This window comes from Ambystoma mexicanum, chromosome 5p (genome assembly GCF_040938575.1).
Source record: "Ambystoma mexicanum isolate Mex_15411 chromosome 5p, UKY_AmexF1_1, whole genome shotgun sequence".
Taxonomy (NCBI): Eukaryota; Metazoa; Chordata; class Amphibia; order Caudata; family Ambystomatidae; genus Ambystoma; species Ambystoma mexicanum.
In genome coordinates, this window is record NC_090930.1 from 1,145,118,561 (window position 1) to 1,145,145,873 (window position 27,313).

The following is a 27,313-nucleotide window of genomic DNA, read 5'->3' on the forward strand; positions in this document are numbered from 1 at the left end:
CGAGGGATTCCCTTCTCTCGAGTGGATTTTATCCTTCAACATTGACTTGGACTTATTTTGGACGATGGTGATTATTACCCAGCTTGTAATTGGGCAGCAAGTTCCCAGCAGCTCTATTGTGATATTAGCATTTTTCTTCACATTTTGCACTTTATTCATGTTGTATAACTGTATGTCCTATATTTATACTTACTCTTATATGAGCTCTGATCTATTTAATAATCATTTTAATGTTTCTAATTAAATAAAGAAAAATAAATACATTTTTCAAAAAAACTTGTCTATGTATTACGTGTAGTGATCTGAGGGGTTGATTGAGGGACCGCCTCAAATACTGGTGGGATTGTGTTGTTTATAGTGGACTTGTTTATATCCGCTGGCTTGATTTCTGTGCCTTGTTTCTGGTTGTTTCCCCTCTTGCCAGCGATGTAGGGGGTACCTATCTATTGTATTGCTGTAAAACAAAGCGTGACACATAGCCCAGGCACACACGGAAACCCACAGGGAATGCGGGTTTACACATACACTAACCAGGCTTAAAAAACATTTAGAGGTCTTGGAGACATGGAAGCGTTCATATAGCATGGTATTATGCTGTCTGAGGGGGGAAGGGTGTCTTCAACACAAGGATTATGAAATGAAAGCCTCTTCGACCAGTATGCTTGGCAGAAAAAAGTATGGAGCTGGACTTGTTTTCTGGCTTCATTGTATGAAATGAAAATACGGCCATCAAATGGTAAATCCAAATCAGACACCCCAGTGAATTTTACCTTTAACACACTTGAGTCAAGAAATACTACTGATCAATTTAGATTTTAGCATGGGCCTGTCACTTGGGTATAGTTTTACCAATGAATGAACTCATTCCAAGAGAGCACCACTCTATTTATTGATTTTTTGTAAGGCCCCTTATGGTAGTAAACCGCGTGAGATCACCCATGGTAGTGAGTGAATATATAAAAAACGTAAAGGAGATGCCAAGATACTTTCATTTTGAAGTTGGTTATGGTTGCAATGGAGTCCAGGGCAGAAACCCCCAGAGGCAAAAAAAACAGACTCGTCCCTATTCATGGGAGCTCAATCCCTGGGAGTCATTCCGGTAGAATCCACGGTGACCTCGATGAGCACCTAAGTAAGATTTGTACCCTCAAAGTTCAAGGCTCCAGGAGTGTCTGAAAGTGGTGATGTCCCCTTTGGCCTGGGATTGGTAGAAGAGGTTTACAGCCCCTTGCATAAAATCTCAATAGGCCTTTGGAGCGGGGGTTGTGTTCCAGGTATTGAGAGGAATTGGCCAAAGAATCTGACACCCCTTCCAGTCGAGGAACTCTCAGGGAAGGAGTACCCTTGCTAGGGGTGTCCTAGAGAAAAGAGGGGTGCTTGCCTGGACTGTTTTGGCCTTCTGTTTGGCGTATTCTTTTGCGGTGACCTGGAGGGAACTCCCTACAGCATTGTTATTGGCTCCCGGCACTACTGACAGAGTGCGTGGGGGTCTGACTCTGGAAAGTAACTTTCGCAGGTGTAGCACTTTGAGAAACCAGCAGTAAATGACATGTTCTAGAGAAAGGAAAATTAGGAAAAGAAACTTGAGGGAAAGCATGGAGAAAAAGTTTAGCACTGCATGTGAGGGCAACTACACCTGCCTGGCAGAAAAGGGCTGATCGGTGGTGAATGCAGGGAGGAGCAATGCCATGTCCTCACGCATCTGTGAAGGTGAATGGTGAAAGTGCATATTGTGGTGCAAATGGCTCCGGTCCTATCCCCTATGGCATAGAGAGTATGGGTAAAAGGGGCCTAACCTCGGAATGTGCTAACATACAGTACACCATTAGCCCTCAATTACTCATCGCTGGAAATATTGTCCAACAGAACGGTGAAACCCTAAACAATCTGTTTTCTATTGGGAAATAAAGACTGTCCATCACTGATATATAATACAAACATACATGCTATACATTACCATGTGCAGGAGGACCTGGACAGCTTAACTTACAGTTTGCGACACAATGCAATGTTGTGCTGTAACAAGACCCAGCACTAGTTTGCCAGCCATGCCCATGCAAAGAGGGCATCAATCCTCATGTTAACATCCTGGTTATAACTGAAGTAAGAAAGATGGGATAATGTGAAGGCCGTATGACCATTTCTGTCTAAGAAACATTTGAGCAGCATTCACGTATGACAATTTGCCTCTGGGACAACTGAAGTAGTTGTCTCAACTCTTTCCTACAGGTTTTAAGCTTAATAACAGAGCCTAAGTACCATACATACCTCGAATCCACCACCCAAGCAAGACCCTCAGTTCTGAAATATATAAATACCACCACACAGATCCTTATGTGGGCTTAGGGGATGGTTGTTTCAGCATTAACAGTGCAAAATGCTCATAATACATAATTTATACATTCAGCCAGCCCCTGTACAAAATTTGTATACAGCTTAGAATTCTTTCTTTACATTTCCTTGAGTTATTTTCAACCTAACCGTCACAATACTCCACAGCAAGATGGAAGAAAACAAGCAAGAGACAAAAGGCAGAGACCCGTTTTTCAGTTCAGGCTTCTTGCACTGAGGTGTCTCATACCTGGATTGCTTTGCCTACTCCAATAAACCGTTTCATATCACAACTTGAATTTCAAAAGGTTCTAAAACCTTTGTTTTGACTTAAATCCTTTGTTTTTTATGCCCTTTGCTGGCTTTTCCTTAATGATTTTATGAACTCATTTCTTTGTGCTTTTGTTATCTTTGGTTATAGCTCTATTAATTATTCTATATTTTGTTTTTAATTATTTACATGTGTTTTTAGGATACATCGCTCAGTTATCTTATGGTTGGGAAGTGCTACATACATTTAACAAATAAAAAAAACGAACTAAGAGACTGGCAGAGAGGATAACCGACAGACAGGGGGACAGAGTGGTAGACTTCAACAGAGAGTGACTGAATCAGTAGAGACTGAGAAAGGAACTGAAACACAATAGGAGACTGACAGAGAAAGTGGAGAAAGTCTCAGAAAGAGAAAATGACAGTGACTATGACACACTTAGACAGACTGAGAGCTGGCATCAACCCAGAGTGGGTGGGGGGCTAGTTTGAGGGGGCAGAGAAGGGGGGGCAGGATGCTTTTGTTATAATTGAGAGAAATGCCAACAAACAGATGTTAAAATAAATGACAGAGCACAATTAGGACCACAGACCGAGAGAGAGAAACTGAGGTGACGATATATCAAGAGAGAGAAACTGAGATGGCAAGAGAAACAGAGATCCAGTGAGACAAACTGAGACGACAGATTCAGAAAGAGAAACTAAGACGATGACAGATCCAGGGAGAGACACTAATATGCGGACAGATCCAGAGACAGCAATTAAGACGACAGATTCAGAAAGAGAAACTAAAACACCAGATGAAGAGATAGTTCAGTCATCGGTCTAGTGCAAGTGATGGCGACCAGAAAAATCATCTTAAGGGTAGGCAATCTTGAACAAGAATGAAGGCGCTCAAATGGAGCACCCATTAAAAATGTTAACATTAAATTCAAATCCCATGCCAGAACAAAGTGGCGTGGGGGAAACATATTACCAAGACCCCCCCAAGAATTGTATGACTGTGGGGACTGTGAAAAAGATATTCCTCACCTTTCCCGAAATACACCTCTGCCGAATTCGTTTGGCCATATTTCATGGGGTAAGGTATGAAGAGGGAGGGCAGGTATGCTGGGGCTCTCCCCCTGCATTTTGCAGTAAACAAAGTGGTAAAATAGGCAAATAACATCCAGCAAATGTGTATTTCGGCAGAAATAAAAAGATCAAAAATGAAAAAACAAAACTGGAAAAAAATCATAGATCCGTGAAAAAAAAGAGCCCTACCCAGGGAATCTCTTAAAAGCAGAAATGGCAGCAAAATACCTCTTCACAGTGCCAATCAGCAGGCCCATCCAGGCCTAAGAAAGCAGAAACTCCAGTACAAAGGATGTGAAGAGGGTGAAAGGGTCCAGATCCTTGCCCCTGGATCAAGCCAAAAACCTAAGCTACGTACAGGCAAAGATGAATTTGGTGACAGGTCTAGCAGAGAGGAGTCCGTCAAAAGAGGTCCTCCGACAAATCCCACTCTTTATACCTCAAACCTTTCAGCAGCCAGGCATGAAGATTCAGGCTCTGGAGGCAGCGGTAAAAAACCCACCCCTTTGAATAAGTGAGTAGGTCTGGCCTCTGCAGCAGGCAACATGTGGGCAGATGGCCATGTCTAGCAAATCAGGTTACCACGTTCTCCAGGCCCAATCCGGAGCAATCAAGATCATTGGGGCCTTAAACAAGTGTAATCTCCTGAGAGCTGGCGGAATGACAGGGATCGGCAGGAATGCATAGAGCAAATCGAAGTCCCACTCTACCGTCAAGGCCTCTGCCTAAGCTCCCTGTTGAGGAAATTCTCTGGAGCAGTACAACTTGCACTTCATGTTGACAATGGAAGCAAAGAGAGCCACTTGAGGAGTTCCCCAGAGCGAAACAATCTCCTCCAGAACTTCCTGACAGAGGGCCTGAAGACTGGCTGCTCAAGGAATCCGCCAGCACGTTCTTCTTGCCGGCCAGGTGAGCGGTCATCAGAGACACGTTATCCAGAGCCTAGAATCTTTGCTTCTCTGCACAGAGGCAAGGAGCTCACACCACCCGCTTGTTTAGGTAGTGCTACCTTTTTGTCCATCAGAACTAGCACAGTCTTGCCTGCTACAGAGGGGAGGAAGGCACCCAGGGCCAGCCTCAACTCCACCAAGTTGCGGAGTCCTGTCACTCCGGTGGGGACCACAAGAAGCTCACCCTAAGGTCTTGGAGGTGAGCACCCCAGCCTTTCAGGCACACATCTGTGACTGGAGTCAGTTGGGGCCAAGATTGTTGTTACAATGCCTTTTCGCAATAAGCGGTCTCTCCGGGACTACCACTCCAGGTTTCTGCTCACTTTTGCTGAAACCTGAAGAACATCTGATGTTTGTTCCTGAAACGGAGAACAATGGCAACTCATAAGCATTAATGCAACCATCTGCGCTAATGGGCCAAGATTGCAGGAAGCCACGAGAACCAGTAAGCACAAAAAAGCAGAGGCAGGAACCTTTTCCAGAGATTGGAAGACAAGATTCATCTTGGAGATATTTGCTACTCCGTCCTCGGGTGAGAAGGACCGATCCAAGCAGTGTCCAAGACCACCTCGATGAATCGAAGGGACAGGGATGGCAAAACGTGAGTCTTTCTGAAGTTCAGGGATAAGCCCAAGCTGTACAACAGGCTGTATGTCCTGTAGAAGTGTGCTGATGCTTGCTCAGGAGCGAGCCTCGATAAGCCAATCGTCCAGCTAGGGAACACATGGATGCCCTCACTACTGAGGTGAGCCTCTACCACTGCAAGCAGCTTGGTGAAGATCATGAGGGCCGAAGACAGACTGAATGGCAGGACATTTTATTGATAATGCCAATTTCCTACTTTGATTGTCAGGAACTTCCTGTGCTTCTTTTGTATGGTGACATGGATGCATGCACCCTGGAGATCCAGTACAGGTTCCATAAGTACAGGATCAAAAGTCGCAGGTCTAGGAAAGGATGAGGCACCCTGTCCTCCTTTGGTACGAGATAAAGGTGGGTACCAACCCTTGCCTCGTTCCAAGCAGGGTACTATGTCTATGGCTCCCTTTGCCTGGAGCTGACCGACCTCCTCCAACAGGAGGGGATCCAGAGGCAAGAACTGGATCTCTGGCTCGCGAACTGGAGGGAAAAGACCGAATGGGAGAGTATCCCTTATGAATGGCCTGCAAGACCCAAGCGTCAGAAGTGACAATAGCACATTCGTCGCTGAATTGGAATAATCTGCCTCTCACAACGGACTGGTGGTGGAAGTCTGACTCATAGAGGCGTCACACCTGGGGTAGCACAGGGCACAGTAAAGGTTGCTGCACCTCCTCGAGGTCACTTGCATCCTGCAAATCGGCTGCAATGTCCACCAAATTTCCCTGTTCACCATGGAACCTCTCTGGGAAGTCCCCGATTTCACTAGGTTGTAAAGGATTCATGCCAAAGGAAATCGGTTCCCCTTCCTCAAATGTCTTTTAGGCGAGACATGAATGCAGTCCTAAGAAGAGGAGTGTCATGATGCCTACCTCCAAGGAGCCAGGTCCGACCCAGCAGGCATCATTTCCCCCAGGGGAGTGCCAGCGGGCCCAAGCTGGGGCCCTTTGGACGCAGTCCTGGCGCCTTAGGCGCCAGGCTCATGTTGGACCTCTGTCCTGGCGCCTTAGGCGCCAGGCTCATAAAGCTAGACATGTGTTCAAGTGTTTTCATGTGCACTTACCTGATGCAGACCATTCTGCCACATCCAGGCCCTCTTGAGGCCTGAATGGAACTACTTTACCTGTGGGACTTCTTTCCACCCGGGTGTGGTCGGGGAAGGATACATACCTGATCGGAGGAAGGATACACACTTGGGACTTCTTCCAAAGTTATTTAAACCACACCCGATCAGCAACTCACGCTTCGCGTTGTTCTGCTCCTCGCAGCTGGACGCTCACCGTGTCAGCTCCTGCATCTGGACTTCAGCCACGCCTGTCAGCATCCTGGGTCACCTGCAAAGGGAGACAAGAGACCTTACCAGCTAAATCTGCACCACGGAGACATCACTGATGATCCTGAAAGGGAAGACATTATTTTTAAAAGCATTTTGTTACGATCGCTGCGGCGCTGCATTTCACTCACCTTTCCTGGGTTTCTCCATCTTCAGCAGCGATCATCCGGATACACAGCCACTTCCCAGAGCCTAGAGAAAAAGACAAGAATAAGAGGTGAGAGAAGGAAGGGAATAAGACTTACCTCATTTCATTTCGGGTCTTGCCGCTTCCAGGCATTTTCCGGACCCCGTCCCCTATGGGGAAAAAAGACAGACATTGAATGAGCGTATGCAAAGTCAGTTCCCGAGCGCTCATCCAGAACTAACCTGCCATTTACTGGAACTGGAACTGCACGTTTCACTTCGGGTTGGTGCCATATCTCTGGCATTCCGAACCCCGGCCCCTAAGGGGAAAAAAGACATAAGCATTAGCGCTTGCTGCAAAAAGACAATGAACATTATTATTAAGCTTGGACTTTTGAACTTGCAACAGAACCTTTACAGAGCCTTACCTGAATAGTCAAGCTTACCTGAACTCCCATCAATCCTCAATCCAGTGAAGTAACTGGGTTTCAACGCGCCCCTGCATCAGAAGCAGGATGGAGAGCTCATCCTTCCTGACCCTAAGGTGAGACTTCACGGGGAATCGAGGAAGGGTATCGTGGAGGGTTGGAAGAGAGTGGGAGGCTTGATCATAACTCAGTCAGTAGGTAATACTCCCTTTTCACGCACAGGGGAATATTCCTGCGAGCCGGAGAAGCCAGAGTAGAGGGCCCTTCCTGTCCATCTTCAGAGTCCTGCGCTTCACCATTGAAGAAGCATCAGCACTCGAAGCCAGACCTGCGCCTCAGTGGGAATCAGGTGAGCGTTACAAGGAGTGACTCTCGAGGAGACACAGCATAGTTGGCACCAGCGATGCCATGGAGGGGAACGTAGAGGCTGGAAGACCAAGGTCTGAAGATGGAGCAATGTGGCAACGAGCTGGGATTCTGTCTGTCTTGCACGTGGTTGTGTCACAACTCGCACAGCCACACAACACATCCGAGTCTCTGCTGGCTTGTCCGAGCACTGTGGACTCAGTCAGTGCCAGGGGGACTGCAGCCGAAGCCATCAGATTGGCTGGGGAAAGGTACCTGTGGAGTAGTATCCTCAGGAGATTCCCTTCAACAAGGAAGAAGAATGGTGTTTGGAAGAACTGTGTGTAGACCGGAATCTTGTGAGGTGCTTCTTTCAGACTGGAGACCATTCTTCGGTGTGGCGATCTGTCCCGGGGGACCCCCAAATTGGTCAGCGTATCGCTCTTCCACTTGTGGAGAAAAGTGAACACCTTTGTGTCAGGTAACATTTTCATATCAACAATAAATCTTCCTCACCTGTGTCAACCCCAGAACTTTTTGCTGGACTGGTAGAATATTTTTCCCTAGACCCCGCTAAGTCGGAACCTTTTTTCACACTCACAGTCTTACTCTTTTTATGGGTGTCATTTTAAGACTCTCCATAGTGCCTTTTTAATTTTATCCTCCAACAGTTTTTGGTGGAATCTAGTCATTTTATCACAAACATTACAGAGTCGGATATAACAGAGCGGACAAGAACACTGAAAAACACTGAAAAGATTAAATAAATATGTAAAGGGAAGTAAGGGTTTAAAATGGATCAAAGATGGGTCTGGGGTGGCGTTGTAAGGGTGGAACACCAGGGGGCTAAATAAAAAAAGAAAATCAGTGTTTTTCAGTGTTTTGCCCGCAATGAAATGTACCACACTAATTGTGGTTGGTAAAATCACATATAACCCTTTTGGCACATATTGCCTATTGTTGCTGGGTTGCCCTTTGGGATCCCCTTTTAACTTTCTCTGGACAATCTTGTGAGAACTACAGTTCCCAGGGGTAGAAAGGATCTTTGGATGCCTTTTACATTTCATTAGGTGAGACCAGCACCCCACAACTTATGTGGAGTGCTGGGGAGACACAATGTATCCCCTTTCTCATTTTAACTAACTTTTCTGTTTGAGGGACAAGCTTACCTTTTAATGGCTGGGGCAGTGCACCTTTTGACTAATTCAGTGCACCTTTACCACAGGCTGTTTCAACAGCCCCGGTAAAGAGTATGCAGTGATTATACCGAATACAAAAATACTGAATGCAAATTTACCGACAAAAATACTGAATGCTAAATACATAGGGGGTGAGGGTAAGGGGTTAAAAGGTGTGGGGGTGGGTCAGGGTGGGGTTAGAAGCATTGGTGAACAGGGGGCTTGGGGAGAGGTACCCACGATTTAAAAAATAAACCTGAAAGCAAAAACAATAAAAAAACAAAATCTGTTTTTTTCCCCCCAGTAAAGTTGCATTTCTTATTTCTCAATTCGTTATAACTCATTTGTAACCCTGGTAAAGGCACCAATGGGTGCTCATTTTACCAAAATGGCCCTGCCTTCTTTTTTTCACCATTTCAGTGTTCCTTGTCCTTTCTTGTTCCTTTCCCTGACCTCCAGGGCAGGAAATTCCTTTGTACCAATCTTATCTTTGCTGGGAGACCTCGGTCAAGCACGCCCAGGATCCAGAGTGTATGTGAAGGCAGAAAGCGTGGGAGGAGTCCAAAACTCTGCAGCCCTTTGTTTTCCAGCCGGACTGCGAGAATACAGTGCAAAATGGGAGGCTGCCTATCCTGAAAGGACTGCCAACCCCCCCCCCCCCAAGTTTGAATGTTGCATGGCTGTTTGATTGGCTGGGTTCATGCATAAAAGTTCGATCCTGGAAGCTGAAGAGGTAGTCTACCACTGGAACCAAATCCAAAGAGGATGATGAAGAAACCGCAGCTAAGACGATTTCCAGTGACCGGGTGGACCAGCAGTATAATCGGAGCCTGCGGTAGCCCTTCGTTTCCAATCATCCTGGGAGTCCCGAACGCGACTCCTACCCAAAGGCTGCTGAGATGCACTAATCGCAAGACCACCTGTATTTTGAGCCATCCTAAGTCATGCTGCAACCTTGCGGGCTGCAATACCCCAATACCATGGGACCTCGAGGCATTGTGCAGTGCATGGTCTTCCAAATTCCGAATTTCGCCAAAACTTTCTGGGCATCCTGCTAGACGTCCAGAGATGTGAATCGGGCCTGAAATGTCCCCCTGCTTTTAAATGTGGTTTGCAATGAATGGGAAAATGCTAAAATTGATTTTAATTCGCTAAATGAGATTCAGAACAAGTGAGTTGCTTTGAATTGGTTCAGGTCAACACTAGCAATGATTATAGAATGATTAGCAGATTGAAAACGGAATTCAGAAGTTGAAAGAAAGAAATAGCTGTTTTACATAGAATGAAATTGAGCCAAATGGCAAATCGCGGCAACTTTTCCGCGTGCGGGAAACGCGATTCCGGAAAAACTACAAGGAATCGGAATGCCGTCTGAAAGCTGAGGATGTTAGCTTCAAAATGACATTTAAATTTCGTTTCTAGGATGTACGGTTCAAAAGTTACAGGGGTTTTAGTAGAGGTAGATGTTCTCAAAAAGTCAAGATTTCAAAATGAAAGATGCGCTGTTGAAGATTTGGAACAAAGATTTCTTAACACTAAACAGTCTATGGAGCCGCAAACTACACGACAGCCCAGCCACCTATCCAGAAGCGCCTCCGGATGGTTTCTGTCTGCACGAGACGATTGCCTTTCTCCAGAAAATATATATTAGTGCCAAGATGATTATCACTACAATTATCACAGACTATATAATGAGAAGAATTCAGGATGGACACACGATTCTATAATGCAGTTCTGGATAGGTTAAAATGGATTGACTAGGATTACTTTAAACTAAGAGATGACTATGGACAGTTCTATACTAAATACTCACTCCTATGGCTTTGGAATGGAATGGGCCCGTCAAAGATCTGGTCAAGGGTTTGGCTTGGATTCTCTCACCACCGGACAGGTCTCAGGCACTGGGTTCTGCTCTCAGTAAGGCACTCTGGTCTGCACGGCCTCTTGGACTGTATCTGACGGGATGGTTCTGGTTACAGCTCTGCTCTATGGGTCTGGATCTTGGTTCTAGCACAAGGTTCTTAGCTAGAACAGCAAAACAGCTCAGCCAGGCTGTTGGATTTTGTGGTGCCCCTTGGAAGTTTATGGGTTAAAATCAGGTTGCTTAAGATTCAGAAGGCCAGCTGAGAAGAGTTCAGCTTTTGGGTTGGGCTTTTCTGCTTCAAAGTTTTAGAGTCTGGTTTCTGGATCTATGTCTGGAGTCTGGATCTTCCTGCAGGGTGCTTCGCCAAGAAATCAGTTGAAGAGTGGAAAGTGTGGGTCCTTCTGGGTCCTCAACAGTCCCTATTTATCCATTTCCAAAGTGGGTGGGGAGGATGATTATCTATGCCCAACCCTCTAAGGATCTGATAGGTCAGAGAATTTCCCCTCTCCTGATTGGAGACAGGATCAGTGTGTCATGTGTGTCGGAGTGACACTGTGTTTATGGTCCAAAGGAAATCCCCTCCCCTTTGCTTTTACTTAGGAAATCTATTCTCCCCCCAAAAACATATTTCCAAGATGTACAACTTGTTAATAATACATAATTACATGACAGATTGCTTAAGGTACATCGCTGTCCAGCTCTTATCATCCTGCAAGCTTTAGTTCATAAATGACAAATTTTTCACACTTTTGGTGGGTTTCTCAATGTTAGTTCTGCACCAATTCTTATACATGCATGCACATCCCATCTGGGCACAATCCTGTAATTTTTCATGTTCCTAACAAACACAATGGCTACAATATGAATAATTTCCAGGGTTCAGTCTCAGAACATCGCACAGATTCCAGATTAGTTTTAAACTGTGGGCAAATTTTTCATTTTAACAACCTATAAGTTTTATATTTTTGTCAGTTCAGTACAATTTGCTATAAGCATTTTTCTAAAACATACATTTACTCCCACTTCAATCCACATTTCCAGTCTGGCGCGCCTCCAAAGCTGGGCTGAGTCAGAGGGTCACATGGCTTGTCTTCCTGCCAGAGTAGTTGTTGTCAGTCACACCCGAATTAGCATTCTTATTCAGTTTAAGGAACCCATTGTTCCTTGCTCAGGGCAGCAGAGGAAATCTCCTCCCCTTCTGATTAACATGCCAATGTGAAATCCTCTCCTGTTGATGGGAATGAACAAGGTGGGAGGTTCTCAGGGGAAGAAAGCCTCTTGGAAGATTTAGCTGAATTAGGTTGCCTTATAGTCAATTGTAACAGTTCCTTGTGAAAACATTACATTTATAAATTTAAAATAATCAAACATATCTTTAATTCCAGTCTTTTTCAACATGGTGTTGGTTTCACTTTACTATTCCTGTTAAGATGAATGTATAAGTGTCCCCAATTGGGTCTTGCTTCCAGACTTGCTGTTAGCGTGTCCAGAATAAGTCTGCCTTCGGTTATACTTACCTCTTAAGTTGCTGATAGCTCCTTTAACAAGTATATAGGTTTTACTTACCTTGAGTTAGCTGTGTGCCATCCTAAAATAAGTAAGTAAAGCGTTATTGCTTATATAGATCTGTGTTCCACTGATCTTGAAAGCAACTGTAATAGCATATTACAACATTAGGTTTTACCTGCCTAGACCTAGAAGAGCGGTGTGCCATTCTTTAAAAGTGTTCCTTTAGGTGTAGCTGACCTTGGTCTGTCTGGTGCATCCAAAATTAGTGTAAAGAGCTGCTGCTTATCGTAGACTGTGTTCCACTGAGCTGAAAAGCAACTGTAATTGTATATTACCGCAAGAAGTATTGTACATACTCTGACTACTTACCTGTTTTTCATCTAAGGTCTACCAGTGAATTAAGCAACGTTCAGCCAATATCTTCTTGCATATATGTGAACATGTTTTCTTACCTGAAATCCCAGTATTGCGTTAGTCTGTCTTAGTGTTTATAATAAATAACCAGATTTTTTTATAAAGCTAGTGTGTTTAAGTGTATTCTGGACTATAAATGTGCTTGGAGGTATTTGTACTTACCTACAGCCCTACTCGCTCCTACACTGGCTACTCGACCATATCTACCAAACCTTTTGGGTAGTTCAGGCCAGACCCAAGAGTTGGAGCCCTGTACTGTGTCTTCTAAAGTCAGGACTTTAGTAAAATCGCCAACACTGATGATCTGCCAAGTTCCAAGGCTCTGCTCGCAACAGTGATGGCTACAGCGAGGTAGCCCAGGAGAGAGCTGGTCAATCCATCGGTTTGTGCGCGGTCACTTCCAAAGGCACGGATATCCAAGGAGGGGTTGCGACTGGCTGTTCCCACCGATCCAGGGGTCAAAGCACCAATGAAGGTCTTCTTGAGATCAGAAGCCGGCCTTCACAGGGAAAACAATGGTGTTGATACTAATCGGCTGCAGGTGTCCTCTTCGGGCCATCAGCAGGCTGCTCATATTGAAAGGTTTTTAGTTTGGCACATCTATCCACCTCCTCCCCTTTTCATAATGCAAACTGATGCAAGGTCATGACGTTTCGCCATGTGTAATAACATCTCCAGTGGCATCACCAGACTTATCAAATGTGTGATTAGATATGGTGACAATACGATTATTTCCAATTATTCATCCTATCCTACTAATACGGGATACTGGTTAATGATGTGATACATGTTTACAGTGTTTTTCATAAAACAGGAACAGGTTTTTTTCATGCACTGTTCTCGTAATATTGGGAATTGTTTTTTAAACTGTAAACAAGCAAAACAAAAACACAATTTAAACTTCCTGAGGTCCCGCTCATAGAGGTACTCATGTTTAGGATTCTTAACCGGGAGCTTGTGATGTCAAACTTTCTTTGATACTCACAGTCTGGAAGGCTTCATTACAAGCAATGCTATGCTTAGAAGAAGTGATAAGAGGGGCACCTTGAAAATATAGGGAGAAGATATAGTCCAGAGGGGGCTAATCAGAAGAGGACCAGAAGGAAAGTGGGGAGACGAGCCTAATGAGATGGTATGAAGGAGTGTGCCTTGAGGTAGGAAGAAGAGTATGCGCGATTGGGCGGGGAGAAGAGAGTACCCTGAGGGAGAGTTGGTCAACTGAACAAATGAAGGGTACAAGGAGGTAAGAGTACTCTGAGGGGCACAGAGAAGGGAGGGGGTACCCAAAGGTGGAGAAAGGGCCTAAAGGAGATGTTGCTGTGAATTCATTAGAGGGAAGACAATGGCCACAATGTAAATTATGAATCACATACTGGAGTGTTAAGGTTACATTACTTCTACATACAGACATGAGAATCCTATAGGAGGGCCAGGATTTGTGCTGTAGACCATGTGTCTGCAACCTATGGCTCTCCAGACATTTTAGTCTACAACGCCCATCACACCTAACCAGCATTTTCAATGACGATGAATAAGGCCAGATGTCAGACAAGATAGGCAGCCCAAATACTTAACATTCCAGATTGCTTTGTTTGACTAAGACTGTGAAATTGCTCTAAATGTTTAAATTGCAATGATTAGCTTAACTTGTAAACGTAATAATACTCTCATTGTTAGCTTGCAATAAAGTGTCGCACATGCAATATGGAGGTGTCAGACACAAGCACTCTCATCATACTATTGTTACACATAAGCACACCGAAACATCACAGCCCATAGCGAGGGTTTACCTACCTAAGGTAATTACTTAAAGCAGAGAATTATTCATGCCATCCATCCATCCATCCATCCATCTTTGAGTATGACGTTTTAACTGCTGAGTGATTACTTGTATATCCCACTGCACAATGTGAATTGTCACTCGGATCTTGACCAATGTGTGATATTTTACCAATCAAATTTAACTCCTTATATTGGCAAAGTAAGGACAACAGTTTGGTTCATCCAGAATGGATTTCAATCTTTGACTCCATGTTCCTGGTTGAGCTTGCAGCCCACCAATACAACTTCGCAGTTTCCCCTACTCAACTTGATGGTGAGCAAGTGTTTTGTTAATGTACCGAGCAGACCTCAATGCAGAACAAAAATGGTTTAGGAGAGTGTTTAAAGGGGCAACACTTTTGTCCCTGTACTATGAAGATGGAGCCTTGCCCTTTATGCTATCTGTGGCTTAACCCTTTGCTCAGGTTGCTGTTGTAGAGTCTTGTAGAACCATTGCCCCCTTTCTTCTCATTCTTTAGCTGACCACAACCAGTCAAGGAACCTTGACTTTGTGATGCACTTGTGCTTTTGCATTACAAACGATAACACATTGGACCCCCATTGAAGAGGTTGTAACGTGGCATTGCTGATTTCGATCAATGGCTCCCAGTCAGTTCTACTTCCTTATCTATAAAATTGCCTTCTTCACTGTCATTGCATTTGCAATTAAACTGTCTCGTAAACAGTCTTTCTATGACCCTAACTGCATACAACACAATCGGTTTTTTTCCTAGGACAGTAAAATTAAGTGAGCATAATACATGCAGGTTTTACTTCCACTGCCTTTATGCTGCAATATTTCCTTTTTGAAAATCAATAAAAGCAGCGCAATGCGCATCCAAAACCAACAAAAGGTCTAAAGCTACAGAATAACATTGTGCTCTGTAAATAACCATCAGCAAAAGAAAAAAACAAGCAAAAAAATTAAGCAACCAAAGCAAACTATTTTTTAAGTAGCAAAAAAGTTTGCTCAGAAAATTACATCTCCGTGAATGAGCTAGCGTGCCCTGTCTGATACCATTCAGAACGTACTCGTGTGAAATTCTTTGGTCAGTACCTTTTGTAAATTGAAACTTGGCAAAGTGAGCTGTTTAGCCAAACATTCTTCTAAATTAGAAAAACGGATACTTTGCTTTGTAAAAAAGAAATAAATAATAAAATAGAAAAGAAAAGAAAAAATAAAGCACTTTTGCAACAGCATATTGGCGCTCCAAAATGAGCACCATACATACAAAAAATGAGATCTGTTCCATTAAAGGACTGCCCCACAAATGCATCTGATCTCCTCTGGCCAGTACAAACAAACGTAGGATAGGAGGGGAAAAAGTGTGCAAATCGGATCACTACGTTAGTTATCAATGGGCGATTGATAGCTCAATTTTGTTGCGTGGCCATTCTGAAATTCTAACGGCAATATGAACTGTTCTGGTTGCTCCAGGTGCGGACATTACCAGAAAGAAACAAGACAAACAATGATGCTTCAAATAGGAATAGTCAGGTTCTCTAAATAGTACTCCAATCCAAACCTACAGGGACACAGGGAAACCACAAGTGAACACTGCTTTCACCAGCCTAGAAATGAAGCATGGTTACAGCGTATGGAATGTTGCGGTTATAGATGCTTAATACCTCTATCTATTTAACGTCGGTAGATGCCTGTATCGAGGCATACCTGGATCATCACTGTAATTAAACTATTGATCTGGTTAACTCCGGAAACACAGAAGGAAATGCGTTGTACGCTGACCACATACATCACGCTTTCCATTCCAGTGCTATCTTGTCAAAATGAGCACTTCTCCCGTAAAGAGCCTAGACAGCTAAGGACCCGGTTATTCATCAGATGTCGAATAACTTACTAAATGGTGCAATATGTTTTGTTTCTGTCTCTCAGGCTGCTTCTTGCAGAGTTGATTTATGCGAGACTCACCGTTAAGTGCCCCTCGTGATGATCAGGAAAATGTACGAATAAGTACTCCGTGGCTACCAATTGCATTATGGCATCACCAAGGAATTCCATCCTCTGGTTGTGACCCCTGGGGGAAAAAAAGAAACATTGATGCTAGGGCGATCAATAAGCACTTAGGACAAATGCAAATTAAAATGAGTTATTTTCAAAAGTGCATTGAGGCACATTTTCAAACAGTTTCAACAAGATTTGCCAATATTAAGCAGGAGGGAACAGAAATGAATTCCTTGTCCATTAACACTGCAGGCCCGGCAAAGTATGCCTGATTAAGGAGGGCTGCATCAAGCAAGCCTTTGATGTCCGCAACGAACTTAGCTGATCACCATTTTGCTTGCCTATATAGTAAACAAGGAGCACAGTGGGAAGCAGAGACCAGGCTGCCCGGAAGCCGGATATTGAGTGGGTGTAAAGCAGCAGGGGCTTAAGGCTCACACACATTGTGGCTCACCAAACCTAACACTGACATGTTTCTGTTCCTTACATGCTCAGCATTGTTTGCTTTCAGTCTGCGTAACTTAATGGGGTGGTCAGGACATGTTCATATTGTGCTACAAAGCAAGGTGTCACGAAATATCAGGTCTTATAGAGTCTACATGGCAGGAACAACTGCAAAAGCAAGATCTAACCTACGAAAACAGGTTTAACAATCACTTCTTCAGAGTTGCATAAAGAAATAAAGAATTCCCTTGACTCAGGTGTCTCTAAGGCAAGGTTCTCCAAGTCCATTCCTCAAGAGATTAATCCACTCCATAATTTAAGTATATCCACACAAAATAGGTTTTAAAACATTGAGGAGCTATTTACATAGGGACATGGTTATATTGAAAACCGGATGTGGTTGGGGACCCAGAAGCCCAGACTTGGGGACCCCTCCTCTACAGAGTGCAACATGCTGGACTAAACAAATGTGAAGGCTGTTTTCTTCTGCTCCTTTGAAGGATTGACAAAGAAGGAACGGTATTTTGAAGAGTACAAGTTAGATACAAAAGTGCAAATTAAAAGACAATGTCAGTGTCATAATTATTAGGCAATGCCTGGCTCTGCTTTGCGCAGTACAGACTAACATGATACCATACATGTATAAAATAGTACAAGTTACTTACCAATTTGTAACGTTCTTTCGACTGAGTGTTCCTCCAACGTATTCCTCATCTTTGACATGAAATGTTCACAGTTCGGCTGCTTCGGAAACTATTTGTTTTCCGGCAGAGGGCGCCCTGCGTCGATGGCATTGGGTCGATGCCCCTTGAAGGCCTCCGTCGAGGGTGACGTCATCGGATGTTATAAGTTGCACGCACGGCGCCGGTAGCCTCGGTTCATGTTTTTTCCCCCCCTCTCATCGTGTAGGCCAGGTGCCCACAATACAGCTCTGACTGCATTCAGCTTTGTTGGAACGAAAGCTGCAACAGCACAGGAAATTATGCAGAGGGCTAGGCTGGGAGGATGATGAGAAATACGTTGGAGGAACATCCAGTCGAAAGAACGTTACCAGTTGGTAAGTAAATTGTTCTTCGAATGGATCGTGTCCGCCAACGTACTCATCTTTGACAGACTCCCAAAGCAGTATCCAAGACTGGAGGAAGGAGAAGAATTTAGATATACCCAATTAAATGGTATAGTAAAGGACAGTCTTCCCAAAGGCAACATCCTGAACATGTGAAGTATTCAGGGATTAATGCTTAACAAACGTGTGTATGGAAGACCACGTCACAGCATTACAGATGTTCTTTCCAGGACTACCCCTGTGTAGGGCTGTCGATATAGCTATGTCCCTGGTGGAATGAGCCTGCAAGCCCTCAGGAGGGTCTTTGCCAGTCAGTCTATTGCATTCAGAAATAGTGAGGATGATCCACCTAGAGAAGGTCTGTTTCGAAACAACCTGGCCCAATCTGTGACCAGTGTACCCCACAAAGAGCTAGTTGTCCACTCTGACTTTGGACAGTCTGGAAAGATAGAAGCTTAACGCGCTCCTCGGGCTCAACCTATGTAGCCGTTCCTCTTCCTTACTAGGATGCAGAGGAGGATAGAAGGCGGGTAGCACAATCTTCTGACTTAAGTGAAAGTCAGCAACTACCTTAGGTAGGAAGGACGTACTCTGAATACAACTCTGTCCAAGTGGAATATAGTATAGGGTGGCTTAGAAGAAAGTGCATGCAACCCGGTCACAATTCGAGCAGATGTCATCGCAACCAAGAAAACCGTCTTAAAGGTTAACAACTTCAATGGGCAGGAGTTCAAAGGTTAAAACGGAGCACCCATCAAAAACTGTAAGACCAGGTTATGAAAAGGCGATGGCGGGAACACATTTGCAAGTCCTTTTCGAAACAGAGTGATCAGTGGAATCTTAAAATAAGAGCATTCTTCGGATGAGCGCCTAAATATGGACAGCGCTACTAGGTAACCTTTAATGGTGCCCACCTGAAGACCCCATGTGTGCTAAAAAAAAGCAAAAAGGAGAGAACCTCCGGAATTGAACACTGAAATGCATCAACATTCTGTCCTCTGCACTAGTCGCAAAACTTAAGCCAACGGCAACGGTACAGGGACAGGGACTTGATTGCTGGACGCCTGGCCGAAAGCAACACCTCCATTACGTTATCAGGGAGGTCCCAATCCTTATATCTCAATCTTTCAGAAACCATGCGTGAAGGTTGAGAGTTTTGACCTTTGGATGGAGAACCCGACTTTCCTCTCGCGAGCGATGATCCTCTCTTTGGGGAAGACGAATCGGAAGACAAATGGACATGACTAGAAGGTCCGGGTACCACGCTCTCCTGGCCCAATCCGGAGCAATGAGGATCATGGTGGTTCTGAACCTTCCTTAGAACTTGAGGAATGATGGGTATCAGAGGAAATGCATACAGAAGTGGAAAGAAAAAATCCACGACGAACGCGTCTCCTAGACCTCCCCTTGGAGGAAATTCCCTTGAGCAGTATCTCTCGCACTTCCGGTTGGCAATGGTTGCAAACAGGTCCACCTGCGGGGTTCCCCAAAGGACGAAGACCTCTTGAAGGACTTCCTGAGCTATCTCCCACTCATGGGAGACCACACTCTGCCTGCTCAGAGTGTCCGCCGCAGTGTTCGCCTCTCTGGCTAGATGCACCACAGCTAGGGCGATTCCTTTTTGAACTGCCCAGAACCAGAGTTGCATCACCTCTCTGCACAGTGGACGTGACCCTACACCACCTCTTTTGTTGAGGTAATGCATTGCCACTGTGTTTCCCGTCATTATCAGGACATTGTTCCCCCGTACAGACGGCAGGAAAGCCTTCACTGCTAGCCTGATTGCGCTCAGCTCCAAAAGATTGATGTCTAGTTTGGACTCTGATGGAGGCCAACGACCGCTGATGGTCAGATTGTTGGCGTGAGCCCCCCACCCTGTGAGGGAAGCGTCCATCAGTACAGTTACCTCCGGCCACGGCTGCCAAAAAGGTTCTCCTTTCATGAGATTTCCTTTGCAGGCCCACCACAGAAGATCCTGTGAGACCCGGATCGGAATCCGAAGGAGATCCAACATCTTGCCCGAGAATTGAGACCATTGCGTCCTGAGAGCCCATTGAAGGGGTTTCATTCTCAGTCGGGCCTCTGGCACCAGAAAAATGCAGGATGCCATGGGCCGAGCAACCTTAAGAATTTGAAAGCCGGAAGACTCTGGGCATGTTGAAAGTTGGCGACCATCTGTAGAATGTGTTGATCCCTCACCTTGGGTGGCGAGCACTTCCCCAAGGAAGTGTCCAACACAGCCCGATGTACTGGAGCTGTTGGGAAGGTGTCATATGGGACTCCTTGAAATTGAGGGAGAAGCCCAGTTTGTGAAGGGGGTGGCAGGTAACGTTGAGATGATCCAAGGCTTGTTCAGGAAAACGCACCCTGATCAGCCAATCGTCCAGGTAGGGGTAGAATGGCAGGACCCAAAACTAAGTGCGAGCTGCAAACCTCCGTTATTTCCTGTGCTGGAAATGGAACAGCACATGAAAATAAGCATTGTGCAGGTCCAATGACACCAACCAATGCTGAAGCTGGCAGGCCTGAAGAATCTGAGAAAGATTGACCATCTTGAACTTGTCATTGCGGAGGAACTTGTTCAAGCATCGTAAGTCCAATATGAGTCTCAGTCCTCTGTCCTTCTTGGGAATCAAAAAATTCAGGGAATACCAACCATTGTTCCTCTAAGCTACAGGCACTGGTTCTATAGCGATTTTCTCTAGTAGGGTCAATACCTCCTGCAAAAAGAGCAGATCTTGAAGCTTCAAAGAGTGCTTCTCCGGTGGATTGTAGTGAGGCTGTCATAAAAAAGGTAGGCAGTAGCCAAGGGCTATTGTTTACAGAGCCCATGCATCTGAAGTAATGGCTTGCCACTATTCTAGATGCTGAGACAGCCTGCCCCCTACCAGTGAAAAGTGACTCAAGGCCTCAGAGTGGTTTTGAAGTGGCTGCTGCAGTGCATGATGGCAAATAGGCTGCTGCTTGAGCGGCTTTGGCCCCCCCGACCTCATCCACCCCGAGGAAACTTACATTGGCCCCTTTGACTGGCCATTCCTCTCGCTCTTCCAAATGAGGAGTAGAAGCGAAAGGATCCACCCCTCAATTGTTGTCCCCTAGGACGAAAAGGCTGAGGTTGTCTAACAGCAGTGCACAAAGACTTGGCAGCTGCTTTCGAGGTCTGCAACTTCTCAAGGCTCTCGTCAGCCTTGCTGCCAAACAGATGAGACCTGTCAAAGGGCATGTTGAGAAGATGAGCCTGCACATCTGGGGCAAAACCAGGCTTCCTCAACCACGCAAACCTGCGCATTACGGTGCTCGTAGCCATGGACCTGCTGACACTATCCACAGTATCCAACCCAGACTGAAGGGATTCACACATGGCATCCTTGCCATCCTAAACAATAGACAGAAAGCCATCCGTTTCTTCCCCTTTGGGAATATGCTCAGACGCTAAAGAAATGCAAGTCTGCAGAGTGTGCAAAACTTTGATAAGGCACAAGTACATTTGGCTGATTTTAACGCCATACTCCCAGCAGAAAACACCTTGCGTGCCCATCCATTCATACGGTTATCGTCCCTATTAGGAGGGATTGTAGGGTACGCCGCCTGTTTCGAGGTAGCTGTGGCTGCCTGGACCACCAAACTCTCCCGAGTGGGGTAAGTGGACAGGTAACCGGGGTCGCTACTGGATGGGCAGTATTTCTTCGGCAGATACTTGTTCACCGCCGGATTAGCCTCCGGGATACTCAAATTTGCAGCCACCCTTTTCTGCAGAGCCACAATAAATGTCAACACGGGGTCGGTAGACGGACCCTGATCCAAAATATCTGTAAGATCTTACTCAAAGTGCACAGGAGGTCTGGATCAGCCCAGATACTCCAAAACTCTAAACATGAGTCTTCGATATGAGGAGTCGGAATGATCCCCTGGGGCTGGCTTGCCGAACTCCAGCTCAGGGGAAGTGTCAATACCACTGGCATTGTGCAAGGTTTGACAAACATCCTCCATCCGACTCTCCTCTGAAATGAGGCAATCAGGAACATTAGGGGTCCCATATTGGAGACCAAAAGGGACAACATCCTCATCAGAGTGTTCCTCCTCCTCATAAATGTCATAGAAGGATCTAAAAAAATATCCTTCCTCGGGAGAGGAGTGAATCTTTTTTTCAGCTACAGGCCTTAAAGACTTAGCAGTAGCCTTCCTCGGAGGGTGCACTTGCCCAGGGACATTCACTGGCAAAATTGACCCAGATGGCACTGATGGCGTCTACATAGACAATGGCGTCGACGGCATCTAGGGCACAATTGGGGTTGAAGACCCGACAGGCGCACCCGACGGGCATGGCGCGGATGCCTTCAAGGGCTTCGAGGTTGTCGAAGGCTTTGCCAGTTTTTGCCGGAGACGAAGACCTTGACTTGGTACATCTCCAGTGGTCTTCCGATGCCTTGTCCGAACAGGGCCATGAAGGCTCTTGGTGCTTATCACGCCGTTTACCCAGGCTTAAAGGCGCCCGAGAACGTTCATGTCGGCTTCGTCAGAAGGCATGGGCGGAACAGTGCCATATTTATCAAACATTTTCATCGCCGCCACCCGGAAAGCAACGTACTCCGCCGGGGTCGATGACTTGGACGGGCATACCATCCTTTTTGGAGAGGCGTCCGACGAAGACGACGAGGAAGGCAACCTATGGTGCAGTTTCCTGGAACGCCTCGACGAGGAGTGGCGGGAACCACTCCTAGAGCGTGACCACTTGGACTTCTTCCTCCGAGGAGAGTCTCCTCTCGACTCATCGGGTGAAAGTCCAGCAGGCCGGGATTTACAGGGCTTGGATACCTTGCCTACCTTCAGTTTCCCCTTTTGTTCCTGGAAGGCCTTAACAGTCAACGACTGACACTTCGAACAGTCATCCGTATCGTGGCTCTCGCCGAGACACCACAAACAAATTTAGTTTAGTTTAGTTATTTATATAGCGCCGCCTGGCCCTGGGGCATCTAGGCGCTTGACAAGGTTACATGTTGCAGGTTACATGGTTGCAGGTTACAAGTTACAAGGTTATGTAGTTGCAAGTTACAAGTTGTGAAAGTGTTGCAGGCAAGGTAAGAATAGGTAGGCATTACATATAGAGAAGACCTTATGATACAGTTGCTGGTAATGTCCTTATAATAACGTAGTTATGGAAAATATACAGGTTATGACTTATTTACAAGGTTAGGGAGTGTGTAGTTTATATAATGTATACAGTACAGTTGTAATGGGTCGGTGAATTAAGCTTCTTTGGCCAAGAGCCAAGTTTTGGCGCTGTGTCTGAAGTGGTGAAAGGAAAGTTCTAATCTCAGGTCGGTAGGTAGAGTTCCAAAGTTTGGCTGCAAGCACTGGGAAACTTGTGCCACCAGCTTTTTGGAGCTTAAATCTGGGGATATTTAAGCGGTGAGTTTGGGCTGACCTAGTTGGGCGAGATGGTGTATGTTGCGTGAAGTTGTCTGAGAGGTATCTGGGTGCTTGGATGGATAGGCATTTGTGTGTGAGGGAGTGTTTTTATAGTCAATTCTCTGGGGTATAGATAGCCAGTGACAGGCGCATCTGGTATCAGAGATGTGCTTGTGTTTGGGTATGTTTATGGCTGCTCTTAGTGCGTTATTTTGGATAACTTGAAGCTTGTCGATGTTCTTTTGGCTGGTACCCAGGTAGAGAGCGTTACAATAGTCGACTTTGGATAGTACTAGTGCTCTGGCTAGGGTGGTACAGTTGGAGGTAGAGAGGTAAGGTCTACTGGCATTGATGAGCTTGCATGTGTAAACGGAGGCGGATGATATAGCGTTGATTTGTCTTGTCAGTGTGAGTGTGGAGTCAAGGTAGATGCCAAGAGTTTTGACGTTATTGGAGACAGAAATGTTATTACCGTCAATGGTGAATGTCTGGTAAAGTTTGTCGAGTTTATTAAGTCTGTGTTGAGAGCCTAAGAGAAGAAGCTCAGTTTTGTCGTCGTTGAGGCAAAGTCCGTGTTTAGCCATCCATTCTTGGATAATGGAATAAATGTTGTTCAGTACTGTGTTGTCGGTGAAGTAGTCACCTGTTAGAGGGATGAGTATTTGGGTGTCATCGGCGTAGTTAGTAGAGAGGACTCCCAAGTGGTGAAGTATGTCGAAGAGTGGCTTTGTGAATACGTTGTAAAGAGTGGGAGAAACACAGGAGCCCTGGGGGACGCCGCAAGTAACGGGGGCTGGTTCAGCAGAGGCTGTGGGAGCAAAAACCCTCAGAGATTTATTAGTCAAGAAGGACTGAATCCAGGCATTGGCTGTGTCAGAGAATTTGGCAGCTGAGGCTAGGTGTTTGCAGAGAATGTCGTGATTCACCAAGTCAAAAGCGGCCGGCAAGTCGAGGAGGAGAAGAAGGGCTAGTTTGCCGTTGACTTTAAGGTTGTCCATTTGTGTCTTGAGTTCGATCAAGGCTGTCTCAGTGCCGTGTTTGGGACGGAAGCCTGATTGTCGTAGCCCTAACAAATTGTTTTTCTCAAGGTGGTTCTGGATCTGCAGGTAGGCGGCTCTGTCGAGGATTTTTAGGAGGAAGGGTACAGTGGTAATAGGTCTGTAGTTAGTGGGGACACTGGGGTCTAGAGTAGGTTTCTTGAGTAGTGGCAGGACCCAGGAGTCCTTTAGGTTGTTGGGTACTATGCTGGATGTGAAGGATGAGTTTATTATAGAGGAGATGATGGGGGCAAGATGTTTGGCCGCGTCCTTGATAAATGGGGCGGGGCAAATGTCCCCTTGGCATTTGGAGGGTTTTTGAGAGTTGATTATATCTTCAACCTCTTTGGTAGTGATGGTGGAGAATTCGAATAGGTTGTCTAAACGTGATGTGTGGGTAGGACAGATGGGATTGTCTGCGAAGGTAAGACTTGCTTTCTTTGACTCCATTTTGGCTTGTAGCATAGCAATTTTGCCAAGGAGTGCTTCTTGAATGTTGGTACACCAGGAGATGTCTTTAATGCATGTGTCTGGGATAGGGGATGGAGACACGAGGTCTCTCAGGATGTTAAAGAGCTCTTTGGTATTGGATTTGGCATTGCAGATTTTCTCATTGTACATATTTTTTTTGTTCGAATGATTGCTGATTTATAGGTATTGGATGCTAGTGCGTAGGCTGCGGATCTGTGATCGACATCTTGGAGCCTCAATCCAGACACTTCTTAAATCCAGACTTCAAGGTTGTCTTGGTAGAAGATGAAGACTTATCCTAGCTTCACAGTAAGCACGAGGCACGCCAAGTTTAATGAAGCAAACACGCTTGCGGAAAAAACGGAACTGAGGCTACGGGCGCTGTGCATGCTACTTATAACATCCGATTACATCACCTTTTGACTGAGGCCTTCAAGGGACATCAACCAAATGCCATCAACGCAGAGCACCCTCTGCCAAAAAAAATGAATACATTCCGAAGCAGCCGAGCTGTGGACATTACATGTCAAAGATGAGTAATACGTTGGAGGACACAATACATTCGAAATATGAATACAAATTACTGGAGAAGACAAACTAAAGACTAAAAGATAATGAAACAGTTGAGGTTTAAGTTGATCATTTAGAGGAACCATAACAATTTTATAAGTGAAATAGATCACTAAGACAGTTTGACTATAAACAATGAATCAAATCATTTTCATACAAGTACGACACCCTTCAAAATAGACCAGTAGAAGAGGGGAATGCATTATTAGTCACTAATTATAGGGATTGCTGGGTGCCCCGTCTGCCCGCTTGCTTTCTGTTCTGTCACCCAGGTTTCTGAGAGCATCACTGCAGCCTGTCTCCTGCTGCCTGGTCTCTTGGGGGGAGTGAATGTCCTCTCATGCTGGCACGGTATACGTGATCTGAGGAGCTATTACTGTGATGTTGGAAATGCATCGGAGGGACAAGGCCTCCGTATCCTTGTCCTTTACTGTTTTTATAGTGTGTTCTGTTGTGTTTTCCGCGCAGGACTTCATGTGGGACTCCTGGCGTTGCAGCTCTCTCTTTTGGTTTGGTGAACAGACCCGTGGGATACCCTTATGGCGCCCATGGGAAGGGTACAACCCTGTGCCCCTAGTGTATGTTTTTTGGGCACCTGTGTGTGACCCACAGAGCAGGGTACGGGCTGGTGGCAGCTCTGTGCTGAAATGACTGGTGCCCTGAGCGTCCTCCATTTCGGGATGCCCAGGCCCTGTCCTTGGAATCAGTAGATTCCTGATGGAGACAAAATGGCCCCCATGGCCTCTTGCCTTCCATCACCTGTTACCTTGATCTTCCCGAAGTCCCGGGAAGTCCTGCCTCTGTCCCTTCCCCCCGACTGGCTGGTGGGTGGAAGTTCTGTATATGGTAGTGTGGGGAGGTGCCAACCAGACTGGCTGGAGCCTTCTCAACGACCGTATGTTGTGGGTACGCCTGTGGGCGGGAACTGGGTGAATTGAGCGTGTGACGAATATGCATTATATGTTGTGGCTGTCTAGTATCTGGTGGTTGACACAATGGTTGAGACAGCCCTGCCCGAAACCGGTATGAATGCAGCTTGGAGTGTTGAATGGCTCGGTACTTTTCCCAATACACATAACTTGTTGTGAGTGTCTGGAGAGAAGTTAATGGCCTGAATGCATCGTGTGCCTGATTGGCTGGCTGCCTGCATGAATGACCTTAGTCGTGATTGGATGCTTGAGTGTGACCCAGCGGAATGAATGGGAGATCAACAGTATATCTGGGGAACCCTCACTGCTAGGAATCGTGTTCGGAAGCTGAAGTCGACTACGACGAGTAACTGGAGTAACTGAAGCTTGATCCTGACGACGAGAAGAATTGCTGTTGCTCTCCTTCACAATCTGAAAGCTGCTGTGCTTCAAGAACTGACCCAGAGAGGACCTGGTAAGGCGCCTTCTTCCCGAGCTACGAGGGACCATCGTGCACAGCTGATATTTGCCTAAGCTCCCTGGTAGACAGAACTTCGACAGGCTGCTGCAATTTTAATGACCTATTTCCCTGAAGGCCTCTACACCTTTGTTCTCCAGTGGCACAGCCCATGTTTGTGCCTGTGAATATGCCTTCCTATTTGCCGCTGCAGACACAATGGATTCTGGCGTGAGCTGCGATGTCAGGCATTTGAGTCAGGCATTTTTATCCCATCTGCCCTTGGCGGCAGGCACCATAAAGGGATGCTTTATAGTACGCAGCCCTATTTCCCACACGTGGTCCAATATTGGGATGGACACCACTGACTTCCTCTTTTATCCCCTTGTGGTCAAATAAGAAACATTATTTTTCATCTTTTACTGGTACTAGACCAAACTCCTGACAGGCTTTAGAGATCATAGCATGAAAAGGTCCTATGTCATCCGGAGGTGAGGGGTTCATATTTTCGTCCTGTTGGTCATCCACCGAGGTGTCTGTATTCCTATCAGTGTGTGCGGGGATGCCGTTATGGTCGAATCTGTGTCTTGCGGACCTTCTGTTTCCGTGTCCTGAAGTTCACCCTCCTGCTCTCTGAACCTGCCCGGGGGCACTGGCACTGGCCTTGGCACTACAGGACGTGAGCCTAATGCTGTGCGGGGACCCT

General features: G+C 45.8%; 1 protein-coding gene across 2 annotated transcripts in view; it reads right to left on the bottom strand.

Moving 5' to 3' along the window:
- The window catches only part of DROSHA (drosha ribonuclease III), a 1,388,683-nt gene that overhangs the window by 146,903 nt on the left and 1,214,467 nt on the right, over positions 1 to 27,313 (bottom strand). For both annotated transcript variants that reach the window (XM_069613610.1, XM_069613611.1), the window contains exon 26: positions 16,213 to 16,318. In XM_069613610.1, coding sequence (XP_069469711.1) covers positions 16,213 to 16,318 — 106 coding nt within the window. The remainder of the gene's footprint in view (positions 1 to 16,212; positions 16,319 to 27,313) is intronic.